At 39.7% G+C, this 19,404-nt stretch overlaps 1 protein-coding gene across 2 annotated transcripts in view; it reads right to left on the bottom strand.

Annotated features, from left to right (window-relative positions):
• GLT1D1 (glycosyltransferase 1 domain containing 1) overlaps positions 1–19,404 on the bottom strand; it is a 1,067,503-nt gene that overhangs the window by 789,538 nt on the left and 258,561 nt on the right. For both annotated transcript variants that reach the window (XM_044068342.1, XM_044068341.1), the window contains exon 4: positions 15,069–15,120. In XM_044068342.1, the coding sequence (XP_043924277.1) occupies positions 15,069–15,120 (52 nt within the window). The remainder of the gene's footprint in view (positions 1–15,068; positions 15,121–19,404) is intronic.

Consider the following 19,404-nt stretch of genomic DNA (forward strand, 5'->3'; position numbering starts at 1 on the left):
ACCTAAAATTCAAAAAGACATCACACAGCCCCCTATGAGACCTATTGTATCCAGTAGAGGATGGGCCACAGAAGCCATCTCAATTTATATTGAACAAAATTCACAAATAGTCCTAAAATCATGTGAGACTATACTAAGGGATACAAAGGCATTTCTGCAACTGTTATATAATAAGACCAGGAACATTAAAAGAAATTATATGTTTGCGACAATGGATGTCACTTCATTGTTCACAGTGATACCGAACAAATGGGGTATTGAGAAAATACGTGATATTCTGACCTTGAAACAAGTTTTTCAAAGCACTAAGATTAATTTGATATGTGAGTTGCTTGATATTGTCCTAGAAAATAATGTCTTTATATTCAATGACAAGTTTTATCTACAGAAAGTTGGCATAGCAATGGGCACTGCTTGTGCTAACAGCTACGCCAACTTAGCATTGGCTGCATGGGAAAAAGACCATGTATTAAGTGCTAGCAATAAATATGCTGGCAAAATTGTATGGTATATACGTTTTGTAGATGATGTCTTCCTGTTATGGGATGGTACTAGTGAAGAGTTGCAAGAGATGGTGGAGTACTTACATAGCACCACTGAATTTTTAAGATTCACTAGTCAACATACTAGGGACTCTATTGAGTTCCTAGATGTTTTGGTTAAGAAGACAGCATTAGATGAACTAACAACAGGGATGTATAGAAAATCTACATGGAGAAATAGTATCTTACATAAGACTAGTATGCATCCAACATTTGTACATAAAAATGTAGTGAAAGGACAATATATGAGAATAAGCCGCTTACATAATACAGATGAAGGCTTTGTGAAGACAATGACTATATTAGAGAAAGACTTCTTAAACAGAGGTTATAGTAAGAAAGACATAAATGAAAGCTCTAAATATATCATTGAAAATAGGGATGGGAGATGTAAACCGCTCTTCTCAAATACTATAGAAGATGTTAAAAGCAAGGAAGGTCATGATTTTAAAGTTAGATTCCCTATAACTTATTCAAGTGACATCAGAAGGTTCTGTAATATTTTTGAGAAGAATTGGAATGTTTTATTGTCGGATCCTGACTTGAGAGAATTGTTAGAAGATAGACCCAGCTTTTCTTTTAGAAATAAGAGGTCCTTAAAAAGGCAACTCTGTTATAAATTTAGAAACAATGAAAAAATGATACAATCTGATAGGCAGGGGACTTGTCCTTGCAGAAATTGTACAGCATGTGACTATTTATATAATAAATCTACATATAAACATCCTATGCTAGGATTTATAATTGATATAGATTTTTATGCTGACTGCAGAACACAAAATTTGGTTTATTTCAGCTTCTGCACTGTCTGTCATGCTTTTTATATAGGCAAAACTAATAGGTGTCTAAAGGAACGTATCCTTGAACACCTTAGAGATATAAGAAATAAAAAAAGACACAAGTGCTTTAGCAAAACATGTGGAAGAAGAAGACAGGAAGCATATTTTTAATTTCATGGTTTTAGAAATAATAAATAAAAGTAAGAGGGGATGTGATATAAGGAATAAGGTAGAGGAAGCAGAACAAAGATGGATTTTATTACTTCAGGTAGATAGGTCTCCTGGATTGAACAATGCTGTTTTCTTGAAACCTTTTTTAAAATCCAGACCACTAAAACATTAAGTAATATGGATTATTACATAAAATGTGTCTGTTATATGCATACTTTATTTTATCTTATGTAGAATATAAGGCAAACTGATATACTGATGTATGTAATTCTAATTAGTCTATGTCATAGTTCTATATGTGTTTTTATTGGTTGAATCATATTTTAAATACTAATGTTTTAACTGTTTTTATGAGTCTGAAGAAGCGATCAGCTGACTTAGATCGCGAAAGCGCTTACTCTTGTTTAATAAAGGGCAATTGGTGTGAAACTGCAAGTGAACTGTTTCCTACCTTGACTATTACATCTCAGTTACAATTTTTGGCTTTATAAAGGGCACTACTGTGAAGCTGCAAGTGATTTATTTCCTGGTGGGGATTATTCCATTTTTATCTTCAGCTGTGGTCTAACCATTGGTCTTTTCATTTTTTTCTCAAAACCAATAACGGCTGGCTCCCAGCCAAAAGCGAAATGTCTCCTGGTTCACCTGTCTATTTTTATGTGGTAGTACACATCCTTGAGGCATATCAAACACATCTTTCCCTAGAAAGGGGAGTACAGACTGCAGTGTCACAATCCAGAACTTCGACTTCTTGACTAACTTGTTTAGTCTGCTGAGGTCCAACATGGGTCTCCAGTCCCCTGTCTTCTTCGGAAGTAAAAAGAACCTTGAATAAGTTCCGGATCCAATTTGGTCTGCGGAGACATTTTGGGTGACACTTTTCTAGCAACTTTTGTATTTATAGAGTTGCATGATCATTTTGATTGGCTGTAACACTTGGGACTGATTTTCTTTCTACAGGAGGAGAGGGAAAAAGGTATGTATTAACCTCTGGATATAATCGTTTGTACACATTTGTCATTTATGATCTCTAGCCAGATGTTTGGATACAACAACAAGCGACACCAGACTGCCTCCTGAGATACACACGCGGGCCTCCTCTCAGGAGTGCTAAAAGGATTTACCAAGGAAGGCATCCCTGTCACCCTGGTTTTGCGGACCCCCCTCTGCCGCATGGTTGGCGTCTTCCACTGCTAAGTCTTCCTCTGCCCTTGGGGGAAGAATCACCACGTTCATAGGTTCATACTAGGCTATCTGCCCTAGGGCATTTATAAGCCTAGCCAGAGTGTGTTTGGCTTTCGCCACCCATTTTAAATTAATTTTGCTATGCTCTTTTTCGAGGTTAGTATACTGTGCCTCTGGCTAACAGTGACACAGAAGTGATACCCGGGGTAAACCTACGATCTCCCAGCCACTCATCAAGATTCCTCTTGAAGAGAGTCAATGAGGGACTCTGCCTAACCTGGACTGGGATTTTATTCCAGAGTGAAGGGAGCCTCTGGGTTATGAATCTGTCCCTCCAGCATGTCCTATTTATTTCAGTGCTGAGGTTCAAGTCTCTCGAGCGCGCAGCTCGATGGGATTTGGATTTTCTAAGGTGCAGCATGTCCATTAACTCCGGGTTGGACATGGCTTTATACGTCAGGCACAGATCGCCTCTGAGCAGGCGGTATGCCACTGAGTAGAGCTGGAGTTTCTTTAACTGGGCAGCATATGGCATCTGTTTGAGCCCTTTGATCCTCTTGGTGAGGTACTTTTGGGGTCTTTCCAGTTGCTGCAGGTGTCTGGTAAGGTACATCCCAAAAGGGGCATTGTACTCAATTATGGGCCTGATGAGGGATGAGTAAAGAGACACGATATCCTCCCCTGATCTAGATGTGAATCCCTTCATGATTAGGTGGGCTATATAAAATGTTTTTCTAACCACTTTGGCCACTTGGTTGTCAAATGAGAGATTGCTATCAACTTGGGTCCCCAGGTCCCTAATTACTTCTTCTGTACTTAATGGATTACCACCTATGTGGTAATTTGTGGGCACTTTGTTTTTGCCAAAGGGGATGGCTATACACTTTTTGGCATTTATCTTGAGGCCATGGCTCTGGCACCAGTTGTCTGTTTCAATGAGGCCCTTTTGGAGGATGCTTGTGTCGGCTGGAGAGTCTATTATGGCGCCCAGTTTGCAGTCATCTGCGAACTTGGTCAGCCACAGTCCTTCAGTGTTGGCCTGTACCTCCAAGAAATATATACCGAACATGAGAGGTCCCAGGACTGAGCCTTGTGGGACGCCACTTGTAACTGGTTTGGAGTCTGACATGGCTCCAGCAATTCTAACCATGTGGGTTCTGTCCTTGAGCCAGTTTGCAACCCATCTAGTGACATAGGGGTTTATATTTAAGCTGGTGAGCTTATCTATAATGCCCGAGAGGGGTATTGTATCGAAGGCTTTTGCAAGGTCCCGGTAGGCTGTGTGGACCACCTTCCCCTCGTCAATGGCCTTGGTGACTGTTTCAAAGAAATCGACCAGGTTTAAGAGGCAGGATCTGCCCTTAACAAAGCTGAACTGGGTAGGATCCAGTGTCTGTAGGTCCCCAATATCTTTATTTACTCGGTCCATGATGATCCTTTCCATAGCTTTGCAGACCAAGCTAGTCAAGCTTATGGGGCGATAGTTTCCAGGATCCGTTGAGGCATCACCTTTGTGGAGAGGGACCACTGTTGCTGTGCGCCACTCTTTGGGTACATATCCTGTAGTAAGGCTGAGATTGAACAGTAGTTTTATGTTTGGGTTTAGCTCTTCTTGGAGTTCATGTAGGTCGCAGCCCGGGACACCGTCTGGTCCCATTGATGCTGTGTTTTTTGCTTTGGAGAGGGCGGCTCTTACCTGAGCATCTGAGATGTCAGGGGGGGCAGCACTCTGCTGGGATAGATATTTGCCCTTTTGGTGGGGAGGGGGGAGAGAAGTTTGCGCTGCACCTGTCAGCTAGGATGTTGGCAATGTCTGTGGGTTTGATGTATTTTTTGTCATTTTGGACTAATTCTGAGCATATCTGGGAATTCCTAACATAACTAAAGAAAGCCTTGTGATTATCCTTAGTGTCCTGTGCAATTATTCTCTCGAAGATGGCCTTAGACGATTTTATGAGTGCCCGTAGTTTTTTGCTAATACTGATCAGAGATGCCTTCCCTTTTTGGGATTTTGCTCTATCATGTAGTAGCTTCCTCCTTCTATTGTATAGTTTGTTTATGGCTTGGGGTCCACCAGACAGGACATCTGCCTTTGGAGGATTGGGTCTTGGTTTTATTTGGGATTGCATGATCCATGCATTCCTGAAGGTGTTCATAGAATGCGTTTATAAAGGATTCTGCGGTCTGGGCTGCATTTTCCACAGGCTCGGGGGCTTTGAAGGATTCCACCTCGGTTTTGAGGAGTGCGAAATTTGCTTTAGAGAAGTTTTTCACTGTGGTTTTCTGGGCAGGGGGAGGGGGAGGGGTCGGGATGTGAATATCCAGTGAGATTAGTTTATGGTCTGATCTTACCGGTGAGGGATACACTTCTGGTCTGGAGCATACAGTCCCCATGTTGGTGATGATCAGGTCCAGTATGTTTTCCCCTTTGTGGGAGTGGTAACAAGTTGTTCCATAGCAATTGAGTTTATAAATTCTAGGAACCTTTGGGCTAGGGTGTTGGAGCTAGAGTAATGCTCCCAGTCTATGTTTGGGTAGTTGAAGTCGCCCAATATAATGGTGTTTGGAGAGACCTTCATATTTTCCAGTGTTCTCAGGAAGGCCGAGTGGGGTTCCTGGGTTTGGGAGGGTGGTCTGTAGCAGACTATAAACTGGAAGACAGTTTTACCCACTGTTAGTTGCACATGGATAGTCTCTGATGCTTCGTGTTGTGCCACCAACCTGGAGGTGTGGGTATCTTTGACGAATATTGATACTCCCACTCCTTTTGTGGCTCGGTCCAAGTTTTGGGGCCGAAAAGCATGGTATGAGGTATAACCTGGTAGTGCTGGGGTGCTCTCGGGAGCCTTGAACCAGGTTTCTGTTACTGCACAGATATCGATGTTCTCCATGCTAAGGAGTGTTTCGAGTGCGTGCATCTTGAGGTTTAGACTTCTGGCGTTGAGTAGCATTACTCTTAGTTTCTTATCCCTTGTGATACCTATGGAGGTGGGTTTGTCTTTTGAGCCTTGCCTACAAAAGGCACTGTGGGGGAAGCAAGAGCCTTTGCCAATATCCGAAAGCCCAGGGGTGACAGGTGCAAGCCATCCCTAGCGAAGCATCGTGGCTTGTCGAGCATGTCATCCCAGGCTGACAGGCATTGGATCCCCTTTGAATGACACCAATACTTAAGCCAATTGTTGAAATTGATCATCTTGTCTTCATATTGTGGCATCATTCTTGGTGAGGGTAAGATGCTACTCAAGGTCAGGGTCATACCGGCCTGGGCTACATGCTCAGAGAGCTCCTCTATGTCTCTTTTCATGTAGTCTGGTACGTCTCAGGTCATTCACACCAGCATGGACAATGACCGAGTCATATTTGTACATCTGGGAAAGCTGTCTAAGACTTATGAAACCACATTTCCCCCTTCTGACCTTTGGGATAAGATCTGGTAGGGAGGGAGAAATGGACTCCCACAGCAGAGAAAGTCTTTTCCTCTTGTTCGCACTTGGTCAGGATGTCTTTAAATTTTGGCCCAAACAAGGACGAGCCGTCAAAAGGGGCATTAATAAAAGAAGACTTGAAGGGCTCCGCAAACTCACAATATGAAGACAAGATGATCAATTTCAACAATTGGCTTAAGTATTGGTGTCATTCAAAGGGGATCCAATGCCTGTCAGGAATGCCTCCTCAAGGAAATTCCTGTAACGGCTGCCCTGCTTGTTTCATCAGCTGCATAGGAAATAAGCCACATGGAGGAGTTCACGATGGAGTTTAAGGTGGAGAGCTGGGAGGTAACCTTGGCCGAGACTTCCGGAGCTACAGAACCCTGGAGGGTGTCTCCTAGCTCCTTCAGGAGATCCCTCCAAAGCTTGGTAAAGTGGGATAGATGGTTCAGCGACCAAAGGGCAATGGACACTGAAGAAAACGTATGCTTTCCATATCTGTCCATCATTCGAGACTCTTTATTTGGTGAATGAACAGATGATAATGTCTCAGATAACTCCTCCTTAGTGGCTGCCGCCACCAACATAGCATCTACTGGGACACCTTTACTCAGAAAATCCTTGTCTACGGGTGCAGTGATGAACCTATCTGGCCTCCTAGGAATAGGTTCTACTCAATCCGGAGAGTTCCATGCCTTCCGACTGACTACATTCATGAGCTAGTCGAAAGGCGGAGTCACCCAAGAGGTGGAGGGGCGAGACCTGAAAGCCTCCTGGTACACAGACTCATCCTCAGAAGGGTTAATGGACTTCCAGCCACCTCCCTGTTTAAGGATCTCTAGGATGTCAGCAAAGGAGATATTCTCAGAGGGTGACCGTGGGGAACCGTCTGACTCATCGAGATCCATGTTTGAAGTTATGGACTCCTCAGGGGAGACTAGACGTTTCCTCTTATGTAACAACATACCGAAGCTCCGCACGGACGGCAAGTGCAAAGGCCAAAAAGTAACTAGTAAATCCAAGAACAGACAGCCAGCAGAATTAGAGGAATCCAGGACTTTATTTTGAAATAAGAATAAAAGGCAGACCGGTTTTGAACTAAAGAAGCCTTTGTCAATGCCAAAAAATATCACCATATAACACAAGGTGCCCTTTATATATATATATATATATATATATATATATATATATATATATATATATATATATTGTTAACGTGTTCACCAATAAAAACTGAGAGACAGTTAATGGACTGACCCAAATAAAAGACCATACCAATATTGCTGAATACTGAAAATGTATATAATACAAAACACATTTGTAATAATACAAATTAGTGCATTTGACAATATTCCTGATAATATAAACTGAAGATATATCCAACCCAATTCCTGGTGGGAAAAGGCCACCCAATCTGATAATCCATGACCTTTCTTTATCATTAAGAAGTTCATGAAATTTGTTCTTAGAAAATTTTTGTCCTCTCACCCTATCAATGAAAGTAAAATGAAAGCAGGCTGTTTTATGAACTAAAGTGCGTTTATATAATGCATTAGTGGCAACCCTCTTTCTTATGTTGCTTAAATGCTCTGAAATATGCAACTTAAAAGATCTGGAAGTTTGTCCAATATAAAATGCAGAGCACTGACACTCAGCCAAATAGATGACCCACTTGCTGCTGCAATTTGAAAAGGTCAACATTTCAAAGACCCGTGTTGTGTTTTTGCTATAAAATTCCTTTGTCTTTAATACATATTTACAAAAACCACAATGTTCACATGGAAAACAACTAGATAATTTGGTGCCTGAGATTGTAGGACATAATTATGTCCCATATTTTATGTAATAGTTGCATAAAATAGTTATTTCTGTATCTAAAATACCTAAATGTTACAAGAAACAGGATAAGCAACTAAACTGCTTCAAGAATAAGCTTTTATTTAGGCAAAAAAGTAAAGTTCTATCCTTTGTACTGACCATGGGTATGTGTTGGCCTGTAAAATCTGATGTGTGTCCCAAAAATGTCCCACTATGGCCATTTGAAAAGATGGCAACCCTACTGCTGCTGAGTCAGGTTTGGAATGAGTTGAGGAAATTTATATGGTCTGTCTTTTTAGGAGCAGCAGACTGACTGTCAGAAAAATTGCAGGCAATGACACACATCCTCCAGAGCTAACAGAACTTGAGAAACGATTGCAGGTGCTGAGAATTCCTTCTTTAACAGCTTGTAGTATTTTATGATGAACTGAAAAATCTTAGTATTTTCCCCAAGTGAAAATGCTGGCACATTCTGGAAGTAGTCTCAAAGGAAGACAAACCCCCAACTGGGAGAAGGAGAAACTAAGCCAGAGTCTCAATCACTTAGCTGAGGAGAATAAAAACTGCATCTGTCCCTTCATCTTCCTGTCCAGATTCAGAATCTTGAATGTGTTCAGTAAAAACAAGTATTTCTCTTTGTTTTACCAGAAACCACTTTAAAAGAAGGATCAACAGCCTGAATTAAACACTAAGCCAAACACAGCAAACTACTCCTGTCTAAAGAAATGTGAGGAGGAGGAGTAGATATAGGTTTAGTTTTTGGTTTCTTTTGGACAGGAAAATGGGACCAACAATGTTATTAATAGCAGCAGCAACTTCCCGAAGGATGGGCACAAAATTCTGATCAAACAGGGAAGCCTATCTGGTTCCCTCTCTGAGGGCCGACAAAAGTGTCTCTCACTTGCCCATTGAGGGGACCCCAACAGCTGCAGAGGACATAGTTAATCCCCAGTCAATAACAGTGTAAGTGCTGCACCACAGAGATCTGGGGTAAAAGATGAGTGGTCTGAGGAACAAGCCAGAGCAGAGTAACACACCTGCGGCCAAGGCAAATTAATAGCCTGTTGTGGTGGTGAAGGCCATTTAACTTTTTCTTTTTATGGCTGTAAGAAGGACTAACCATGGGACCAGTAGTTTTTTCCGTGATCAAGCTGAATATGGTGTCTCCTTCTTAGGGAAAAGAAGCAGTAAGAGCTAGTAAACTTTTAAAGTCTTTAAAAATCCCTTTTTTCACACAAAAGCACAGTAAACTGCATTTTAAAACACACTGCCTGCCTCAAAAAGTAAACTAAACACAATTTCCCTTTTAAGAGGAGAAGTAACAGAACTGAAGCAGATCTCCAATGTACTATATTTTCCCCTTTACCTTTTTTTTAATGGTTTAACTAGCCAAACTATCGGGTTTAAAACAAATTAAGTTGGCCCTTAGATGTGTTTTACAAAAAGAGCAACTGCAAAAAGTGCAGCTGTCTAAAACTCATAAGCTGGTATGACATGGAGGGTTACGGATACACTGTATGAAAGTGACATTACAAGATTCATTCTCTGGCTTCTAGTTAGCCATATTTAGTGCTGCGTAAGTGGGTATTAAAGACTTTATAGCTCCTTGTCCATTACTGCATTACACTGTAACTCTCAATATATTTTCATTTTTGTAACTAGGTCATGATGGAAAATGGTCCCCTGTAGTAGGACTGCCACCTAATCCAACAAAAACAGGTAAAGGTCTAGCTAGAGCATAAGAAATTAATGTAACAGACAACTCACAGCTCAAGAACACCACAAATAAGAAGTTAATTCAATAAATATAAGCTTTCACACAACAGTGTTTCCTCAGATATATTAAAACGTTTGAGTGTAAGAACAGCAACATTTAAATACACTCACTCTAGGCATGCCTTCAGCACTCTTTTAAGAAAATCTCTTATCATACCTGGGTGTTTATCTGCATTTCAGATAGATATTCCACTTCTGTTCTCTCACTTCTGTAAAATCCTTAATGTCACCTCCTCTTATATTTGAATTAAGTAACTCTAAAGCCATGAACTTAAATGTATGTCTCTGTCCTACATTAGAAACATGTTGTGCCAATGCATTACTTAGTTGCTTATTCTTAATATCATCCATATGCTCTAAAATTCTATCTTTAAAAAGCCTGCTCATTTTACCTACATATAATACAAAACACTCTATATACAAAACAAAATATATAAGATTCTGGGTTGTACAATCAGCATAAAAAGATGTGTCTATTGTAGGATGCGTAAAAGTGTACCCTGTACAGACAAACTTGGAGGCCTTACATCTCCTGCAGATCAAAGTACCTGAATGCTGGGATAATGATACATAGTCCTTCTTGTTATTCTTACAGCAAAGTTGTCGCTTAACACCTAGCACTTATGTTCCTAATATCCATCCTGTTTTAGAGACTTTCATATATTTAAGTTCATGGCTCTAGAGTTACTTAATTCAAATATAAGAGATGGTGACTTCAAGAATTTTATAGAAATGAGAGAACAGAAGTGGATTATCTATCTGAATGCAGATAAACAACCAGGTATTAATCAGAGAGCATCTCTTAACCAGTGTTGAAGGCATGACCACTCCAACATTAGTCTTCTTCAGCATATAATGACCTTTCTCTCTTTCTTGGGTAACTCTATTTCACAGCAGATGATTGGTTGCCTTGATTGTTAAATTTGTTCAGGTGTAGCACTGTTTAATAAGTCTGAAGAAGCAGTCTGAGGACTGTGAAAATGCTTACCTTGTATTTTTGGTTGTTTTGTTTTATTTTTTTATTAAAAGTTTTGGTTTTATTTGAGCCATGGTAATCATTCTTTCTTTTTGATATAATTTAAACTATTGGTATTTCCTTCAAGCCATTACATACTTTTCATTTTTCAAAGGTTAAGTTATAAAAGTCACTAGATATACGAGTGTCATACAAAGAATAAATGTCTTGTTCACAGACTTTCTCAAGTGCATTAACAATCAGATGACTCAAAGGTGTAAAAGTACTAGGTCTTCTAAGTTTATCAAGTCCTGTATTCGTCATAGGAAACATGAGTCTTAGATTTAAATTGCAAATAAATGTCTAAGTTCAGTTTGGCTATCTTCTATCCTTCCATATGAACAGGGAATAAATGATACATCTTTATTTAGCCAGAAACCAGCATTCAGTTTCATTCAAAACACAGTCTAAGATGTTATGCACAATGTTAGCCCAGACACCTACAGGCCCTTGCTTTTGAGGAGACTGTGTGTCATGAGACCTGGGTAAGCCCTTCCTTTTCCTTCGTCTCCTTCATCTAACTTTCTTTTTGGCTATAACAAAGTGGGAGTTTCAACTGTTCCAAGGTTGAAGGAAAAAGCATAGAGGCACCAATGTGGGACTCCTAAGAGCTAGTCTCTTCAGGGCAGTCATTAGTTGTAACAGCTTGGGACGGAGATGGATCATACAACCAATAATGTGTATGAACCACCCTCTTGAACAGATAAACCATTAATATTCCCATTCTGATTGGACAGTTGAATAATTATGCTGAAAGGTCTTACTCACCACAGTCCCCTTATATTTATCATTAGACTTAAAGCCTAGTTTGATTGTAAAGTTAGTACTAGCTCCTGGGACAACAGGCCCATTCTTCTCTTTAGGCCACTGAAAAAAGTACTCCTTAAAATCATCTACATTTCTTATATTTCTTTTTAGTCACAGCTAATCATTGCTCAAATGTGGCAACAGTATCAAGAATAGATTCTAAACGAAGGGGACAAAGTCAGCTCATGACGATGTGCATTCACATCTTTTAACAAGTTGCATTCTCTTAGTTCAAAAAAATTCTTGCATCAGTTTCATATAATCAAAGCTCACCTTCAGGTTTATGCGCTGCCACTGCTTCAAAGAGAAAAAAAGTCAGTGATGCACTGACTGAATGGCAATGTGTAGTAGGTGAAAATGTTACACCTCCACTGAGTGTAAATCAGAAAAATAACTAATTTAGAACATATGCTCTGTGATTTTAAGCATCTACTGTAGCAAAGATTCAGTTTATATTAAACAGGGCATTATACCTACAGGCTTGCTTATTTTAAAGATACCTACCTATGGAAATAAATACCTGGAACTTTTGAAGTATAAATCATGCGTTAAGTAATCTTTGTTGTCATCAGTTGATTTTGGCCATGTGATCCCTAAAGTGAATGTATTTAAAAGTTGCTGCTCTTACACTCAAACATTTTAATACATCTGAAGAAGCACTGTTGTGCGAAAGCTTATATTTACTGAACAAATTTCTTGTTTATGGTGTCCTTGAGGCGTAAGTTATTTGTTACATTGTAGGATTGTCACCTGTCAGAAAATTTTCCTCACAGTCAGAAAATCAGGGTCTCTGTCAGGAAATCCAGAAATTAGGATCTTTTTCAGGGAATTCAGTTATGGAGAGTACTCGAAAGGTATTTTCAATCATTCTAAGCTGGCATATTTCTGAAGTACGCATGTTTCTTAGAATGCTTACTGTTTCATTTAGGTTTCCTATCTGCATTCAAATTCAGTGTAAAAACATTACTCTGTGGTGTATGCTTGTGTGTGTATGGGGGGGGGTGCTGAAGTGTACATAAGAGCAACAACTTGGTCATATTTTTTTCTACTCTGCATTACTGTCAGAAATCAGAACTACATACAGTAAGTGGCTATTTTTAGTGGTCTGGGCAAGATGTGGGGGAATGGAGCACAGCAATAGTACAACCACACTGAGTAGTGTTAACAACTCACAGTATTTGTCTCCCTGTCTGAGTTCTTGGCTGTGGCTCTATCTGTGTGAAATCTGCATGCCCTCCCTGTCTCTGTGAAGATTTTATTCAGATGGTCTCATTTTCTCCAACATGCCAATATCATGCTATAGGTGAATTGATGTTCTTCTAATCTGCCTGCAAAAATCATGCTATATGTCTGCGTGTGTGTCTACATTGTGACAGATCTGGTTTATTAGGGACAGACGCCTCACAGCAAGACGTTGTGCTGTTCGATTCTCAGCTAAAGCGTCTTCTGCGTGGAGACGTGCGTGAATGGGTGTACCTTCGTTGAAGGTTGTGAGTCAGAGCTGGCAAACTCGGCACGTAAAAAATCTACTGCCAATCATTAGTGGACCGGAGTTCCGCTGTGGCAACCCCTAACCGAGAAAAAGCCGAATGACACAAACAAACACACAAACCAGTGTATATGAATGTATATATATGCGTGTGAAAAATAATATTGGTGGGTGCTTTCATAAATCTCCTTGGTAGTGAAAACATAAGACATAAAATGTATCACAGAACATCTAAAATCTCAGCAAATCTGGCAGCCATCATTTCTGGCTGTATAAGGGGTGGCTTGGTATGGTCCTCGTCCATGGGCCCCATCTAGTCAAACTGAACTCACTCCGAAGTGGGCACAGAGATTGGTATAGTTTGTGTGGGAGCATGGGATACTGTGGTCATTATTATGTTTTTTTAAATTTTGCCCACAGTCAAACTTTAGAGGTGTGCACAGGTCACTATAGCTTTTGTGTTGGCTGGAGACAGTGTGGTCATTATTTCTTTAACTTTCCTCAAAATCATATTTCATAGGTGTGCAAAGAAAAACGTCTATGGCCAGTGTACTGTGTAGGAACAAGCTGGAATGAATTACTGCAAGTGTTATTTTTTTCACTTTGTTCATAACTGAAACCAGATGCATACAGATGGATATATTCTAAGGGTAGAGAAAGAAGGCACGCTGCACATGTACAACTGACAGCAATAGGTTCAAATATGTTGGTGCGCTATATTTGTTCTTTCAATATCATCCTAGTTTAACTTCAGAGAGAAGCACAAAAGGTCTTTGTCTTGGGGTTAGGGCTGACGAGGAATGCTGTGTAGATGTATGACAACAGCAGCTTGAAATACATGATCATGTTCATTTGCCCTTTCACTTTCATCCCAGTTTAACATCATATGGGTACACGGAAATTTCCCTATTTTTTTTTTTTTTTGTGTGCCATCACAAGCATTTTATTCTCAATTTGTGGATAACTACTACTCAGTTTTGTGGTGCCAACTGTATATTCAGCCTAGAGCATTAAGACTTGGACAAAACTTGTTTCTTCCTTGAAAGAAAACTAATTAGTTTCTTTCCATACTCATAAGTTTCTGTTTGTTTGTTTTGTTAGGCTCACTGGACCAAAGTTGTGGAAAAAAAACTCTAAATGCACCTCACAGCATTTAGGACCCCATAACTTCCAGCATAATTAAATTATTTTCTCCACAGTTATAGTACAGTATTTGTCAGTTGGATGTGCTAGCAGGGTGTATGAAAAAAGTAACACAAAGTGTGAGAAAATAAAATAAAAGTACTTTGGGCAGTATGAGATTGCAAGGATGGGAGGAAATGGGCGGAGGTACTTTGGAACACTTTGACTAGGGATCCACATTATCTAAGGCTGCCCATGCAGTCACTGTAAAATGTACTTCTTGTTGTGGCTTGCTAACACGGTGTGGCTAACTTGAGTCAAGGGGTGTGATTTTTTTTTTTGTCAGGAAATGGAAGGATGCAAGAACCATACCCTGTGGTCTAGTTCTCCTACCTGTTAAATAATTAAATAAATAAAGCAGTTTATCAAGATCCACTTGAAATCAAAGCATCAGTCAGAAGGGCAAATGTGACGACATGAGAATCAGAACGAATAATGCCAGTACTACTTCAAAAGGTTCACCTCACCATTCCCAGACATTCACAGTTAGCTGTGCATTTACAAGGTGTTTATCCAACAAGGCATTCTAATGGGATCATATTAACGGGGAAAGAGATCACAACTACTGAAATCTTACAGAAATGTAGCTGTGGAATTACCACTCTTCCACTGTACCTACAAAAGAAAAATTCAGAACTCTTCTTGAAAAGCATTATTGAAACTGTTATCATCCAGGTATTTCTACTGGTGTTTAACAGACCTACTCAAAGGAATGTAGGAACAATGTCGAGTTCTGCAAGACACATTACAAGATCAGGTGACAATTTCACAGTTAGAAATTACTCAACATCACAAAGGCAACTCTCAATAGCAAATCCTGAAATTCATTACAATACCTTAAAATAAAACCTTTAACTTAGAAAGATAAAATCATACCCAATATGTTTCCACTGTTATCTTCATCTTGTCTGTAAAAACTACAGCAAACCTGAAAAGACAAAGAAAATTTGTACTAAAAAAACAAAGTATATAGCAGCTGGGAGTAAAAAAGTATTTTTACTACTACAAAGGCAAAATACAGCGACAGGTAAAAGAAATTTAATTAGGAAGAATCTGAAATAGCTTAACGTGGTTTCCTATTTATCTTTCTAACAATGAGATGTAATTATCCCTTCACACTTCAGGCAAGTCTGTAACAACTTTTGAAGTCCAAAAGAGTAAAAGTGCTGATTGTTTAGTTTAACGACAGAGCAGATGCTGCAAGCTCACACTAATAAGCTGTCAGTGATGTGCATTAAAACGACGTTTTTCGCAGTATTTTTTAGACTACATTACACATCCAAGAGATGTCAAAAAGGAGGCAAACATTTCTTTGCAGCTTTTCTTTACATCTAATTGTCATCCATTTTCAGTCCCTTTCCCCACTTACCTTGTAGAAAGATAGAACTACAGCACATGTTTAACAGAAATGGGAAAGCTACAACAATGGCATACTTTTAAAACATAATTTTCCAAGGGAATATTTGATCTAGTTAAGCAAATGTATTACGGCGTCCTGATTTTTTTCATAAAACCACATTAATCCATATATGTTGAACCAAAATTAATTGAGAATGATAACACTAGCAGTACAGCAGACCCTAAAGAAAGCAGTGGATAAACAAAACATTCAGGAACATTTATTTTTGTCTACGCTATAGCATCAAGGGAAAAACATATAACAGATACCCTTTACAATTTCGCCTTGTTGAAGAAAGTGGGGTAAGTAAGGGACATGAAAACTATGCACAGTCTGGCAGCCTGGTATATAGTTAGGTGTAAAATAACATCAATCAAGACAGGATTATACTTGCGATACATTTTTGATTACAAATGAAATCCAAGATTAAATATTGGCCACTCCCCCAAAAAAAACATACACATGCATGCACATACATACAAAAGCAAACAAAAGATAATGCTTCTACGGCAGCAGAGCTGAATCCAGCATTAGACAATTGCCTAGGGCCTGCTAGCCTGGGAAGGGGAACCCACGGGGGGCTGTCACAACATTTAATTTTTAATTAAAACAATTTTTTCTTAAGGACGCACTGTGTGTGCATCTTTAGAATGATGCACAACAACACACAAGATTTAAATACATGTTATTATACCATGACCCCCCCAAAACGTGCACGCTGATTGGCCAGCGTGCCCGTTGTAAATCGAGTTATACTAATGGAAAAGGTCCGTCGCCTGGACTTTTTCCATTAGTATAACTGCTTTTAAACACTGTCTCGTTATGTTAAATGGGTTTAACATAGAGAGACAGCTTTAAAATAAGCAACGGAGATCTCCGTTGCTTATTTTAAAGCTGTCTCGCTATGTTAAACCCATTTAACATAGCGAGACAGTGTTTTAAAAGCAACGGAGAAAGCAAGATCTCCCTTGCTTTTTTAGAGTCTCGCTATGTTAAATGAGTTTAACATAGCGAGACAGTTTTAAAATAAGCAACGGAGATGTCCGTTGCTTATTTTAAAACTGTCTCGCTATGTTAAACTCATTTAACATAGCGAGACACTAAAAAGCAACGGAGATCTTGCTTTCTCCGTTGCTTTGCCCACAGCTCTGATGTACTGCGCAGGCGCGCAGTACATCAGAACTGCCGCGGATGCCAGACATCTGCGGAAGGGCAGTAAACAGGCATTATACTATGCCATTATTTAAGAAAAGTAATAGTTTCTTTTCTTAAATAATGTCATGGTATAATAGCAATATCCCACTTCTGGGTGTGGGTAATGCTAAATTTACCCACGGTTGGCTTTGTTTGGTCCCTCGGGCATCGCCCTCGGGACCAAACCACGCCAACCGTGGGTAAATTTAGCATTACCCACACCCAGGCGTGGGTTATTGCTATATTATTTCATTTCTACAAGCAACTGTTGGACTGGAGAATGAACTGCTGATTTCCTTCATACAAAGAGTGCTGCTAGTGGTGAAAGACAATCGTTTCTTCAGCTTCAGCAAATAATAAAAGGTGTGTGTGTGTCTATGTGTAAAACATGCCCTAGTTAGTGATGGCAGGTTATTTAGGCAGCTCACTCAAGCTCAAACCCTCAGCCATGGTATCTTTAATCTTAGGTTAATCAGCACCTTGGGTACAGGAGACAAGTAAATTAGTCTTCTATGCCAACTACCAGACTTTGGAAATTTTGTCTTCATACATTGTGTTTCACTGCTTAAAGGAAAAAAAAAACTCAAAACTATAGGGATGCATTTTCAAGGAATGGGAATTTCACTGCATTTTCAAAGAAATGAGTTTACTGTTGCTCAAGCTAAGTCCGTTTTCAATGTACAACTGCTTCGTTTAACAAATGTCCATCAGCTTTTGTGCTATAGAATTTCAAAACAGTGTTAGTAGCATGAGAGGTACCATACTTGCCTTTGGTGCAGAAGTTTGTGGGCTTTACTCCCATACCATGTAAATGCATTGCTGATACTGCAGTGTACTTTAAGGGAGGAGTGTTGCACTCCTGAGTGTGTCATCCTTTGGAGGAGATGTTAAATTATGGCCCCATCTTTCTGTGTTAATGGCAGGTTCTGTGAGCTCTTTTACACGAGTTATCAAAAAGAATAGGGGGAAGTTCCCCAATGCCCTGGCCAGATTCCCCTAGTAGCATAACTATCACCAAGGGTCTCCCCTGAAAAGATGTTACTAGCACAGTTAGACTAACCTGGTCAACAAAGAATATGGAAATTAAATGTTTTAAATTAATTTAAATCCATATCTCTGTCTTCATTTCAAAAGTAAAAAAGAAAATAGTATGCACATTGACAGTTTTGAGCAGTGTTTAAGGTAACTGGGGGGAGAAAGACAAGTCATGATGCGGGGGAGCGGTGGGCTGGTCCATTTCTCTGCCTAGGGCACCACTTGACTATGATTCAGCTCTGCACAAGAGCAGAGTCACACTGAGCTACTTTGCCTACATGTTCCTTCCTGACTGTATTGTACATCAAAAGGCACATAATTAAGCATAAAAAGCTGCTTATATCAAAAACAAATCACAGATACAAATGGAACTCTGTTGATTACCTGGCACAGAGATTCAATGATGTAAGTAACTATTCTTAACTGAGAACTCATATCTATGTATGTATTATTTATTTTCATTTAGTGAATGAGAAAGTCCAACTAGGTATAGAAAGTACAGCTGTGTAAGTTGCATTTACAATAAGAGTTGATGTTCGAATTCCTCACCGACTGTTGCAGCAGCCTTTTGGCTATTTGGGTTGCATCCTGCCCAGGATACAACTTGCCAGTTCACAAAGCTCTGTCTCTCTCCCACACATACACTCTTGACTGTTGACTACGTGGCCCCTTGGAGGGAAATCAACACTCAAAGTGTAAAAAACTTCAAGACCTTCTTGTCCATAAAGACAAAGAGCTTACTCATTCTGAATCTAAAAGATATAACAATAACCAAAAACTTTACACCCAAACAACTACCTATATACAGAGATAGGGGGATGACAGGAGTGTGGAATATGAACATCTACTGTCATGGTAAGTACACAATTGTAATATGTTCATCATTCTCACTGCTGCAGTAGCATTTTGGCTACATAGGTTGTTTACTAAAGCCTATCCAATCTGGGAGGAGGAAAGAATAAGGATCCAAGAACCCCTGAACAATGGTCCCACCAAAGCCAGTCCTGGACCTGGAAAGCAAATCCAGTTGCAGTCCTTTGTAAAAGTATGCATTGAGGGCTAAGTTGCTGTCTCTAGAATACTTCGAGTCTACTCCTTTCCAATATCCCACTGTAGATTCCAAGGCTCTAGTAGAATGAGCCTTGATACAGCCTGGAATAGATTTTCCATGGTGGGTATAACAAGCAGCAATAGTTGAGGGCAACCAGTTTAAAATAGTCTGTTTTGACATTCTGACACAGGTTGTCCATTCTTTGTCCATTCATAAGAAATAAACAGCTGGTCTGCTTTTCTAAAGGACTTAATCCTTTCAAGACAGTACCTGAGCTGCTATATACACCCAAAGTATCCAGAATCTTGTCTCCCTGGTTCAGAGGATTTGGACAGAAAGAATAGTTGTGTAAAATCTTACCACAACCACAGATGTCTTCCTCTTCCATATGTTGCAGTATTCATAACATGAAGGAGTCCACCTTCGGCCGATTCAAACGTTCGGCCAGCGTACAAAAGCCAAAAGCTACTTTGAGGTACTGTACCATGTGAAGTCACACACAGAACTAGTCCAGCATTGGTCATAAAGTGACA

Source organism: Protopterus annectens, chromosome 4.part0, assembly GCF_019279795.1.
Source record: "Protopterus annectens isolate FY-2018-M chromosome 4.part0, PAN1.0, whole genome shotgun sequence".
NCBI classification, from domain to species: domain Eukaryota; kingdom Metazoa; phylum Chordata; order Ceratodontiformes; family Protopteridae; genus Protopterus; species Protopterus annectens.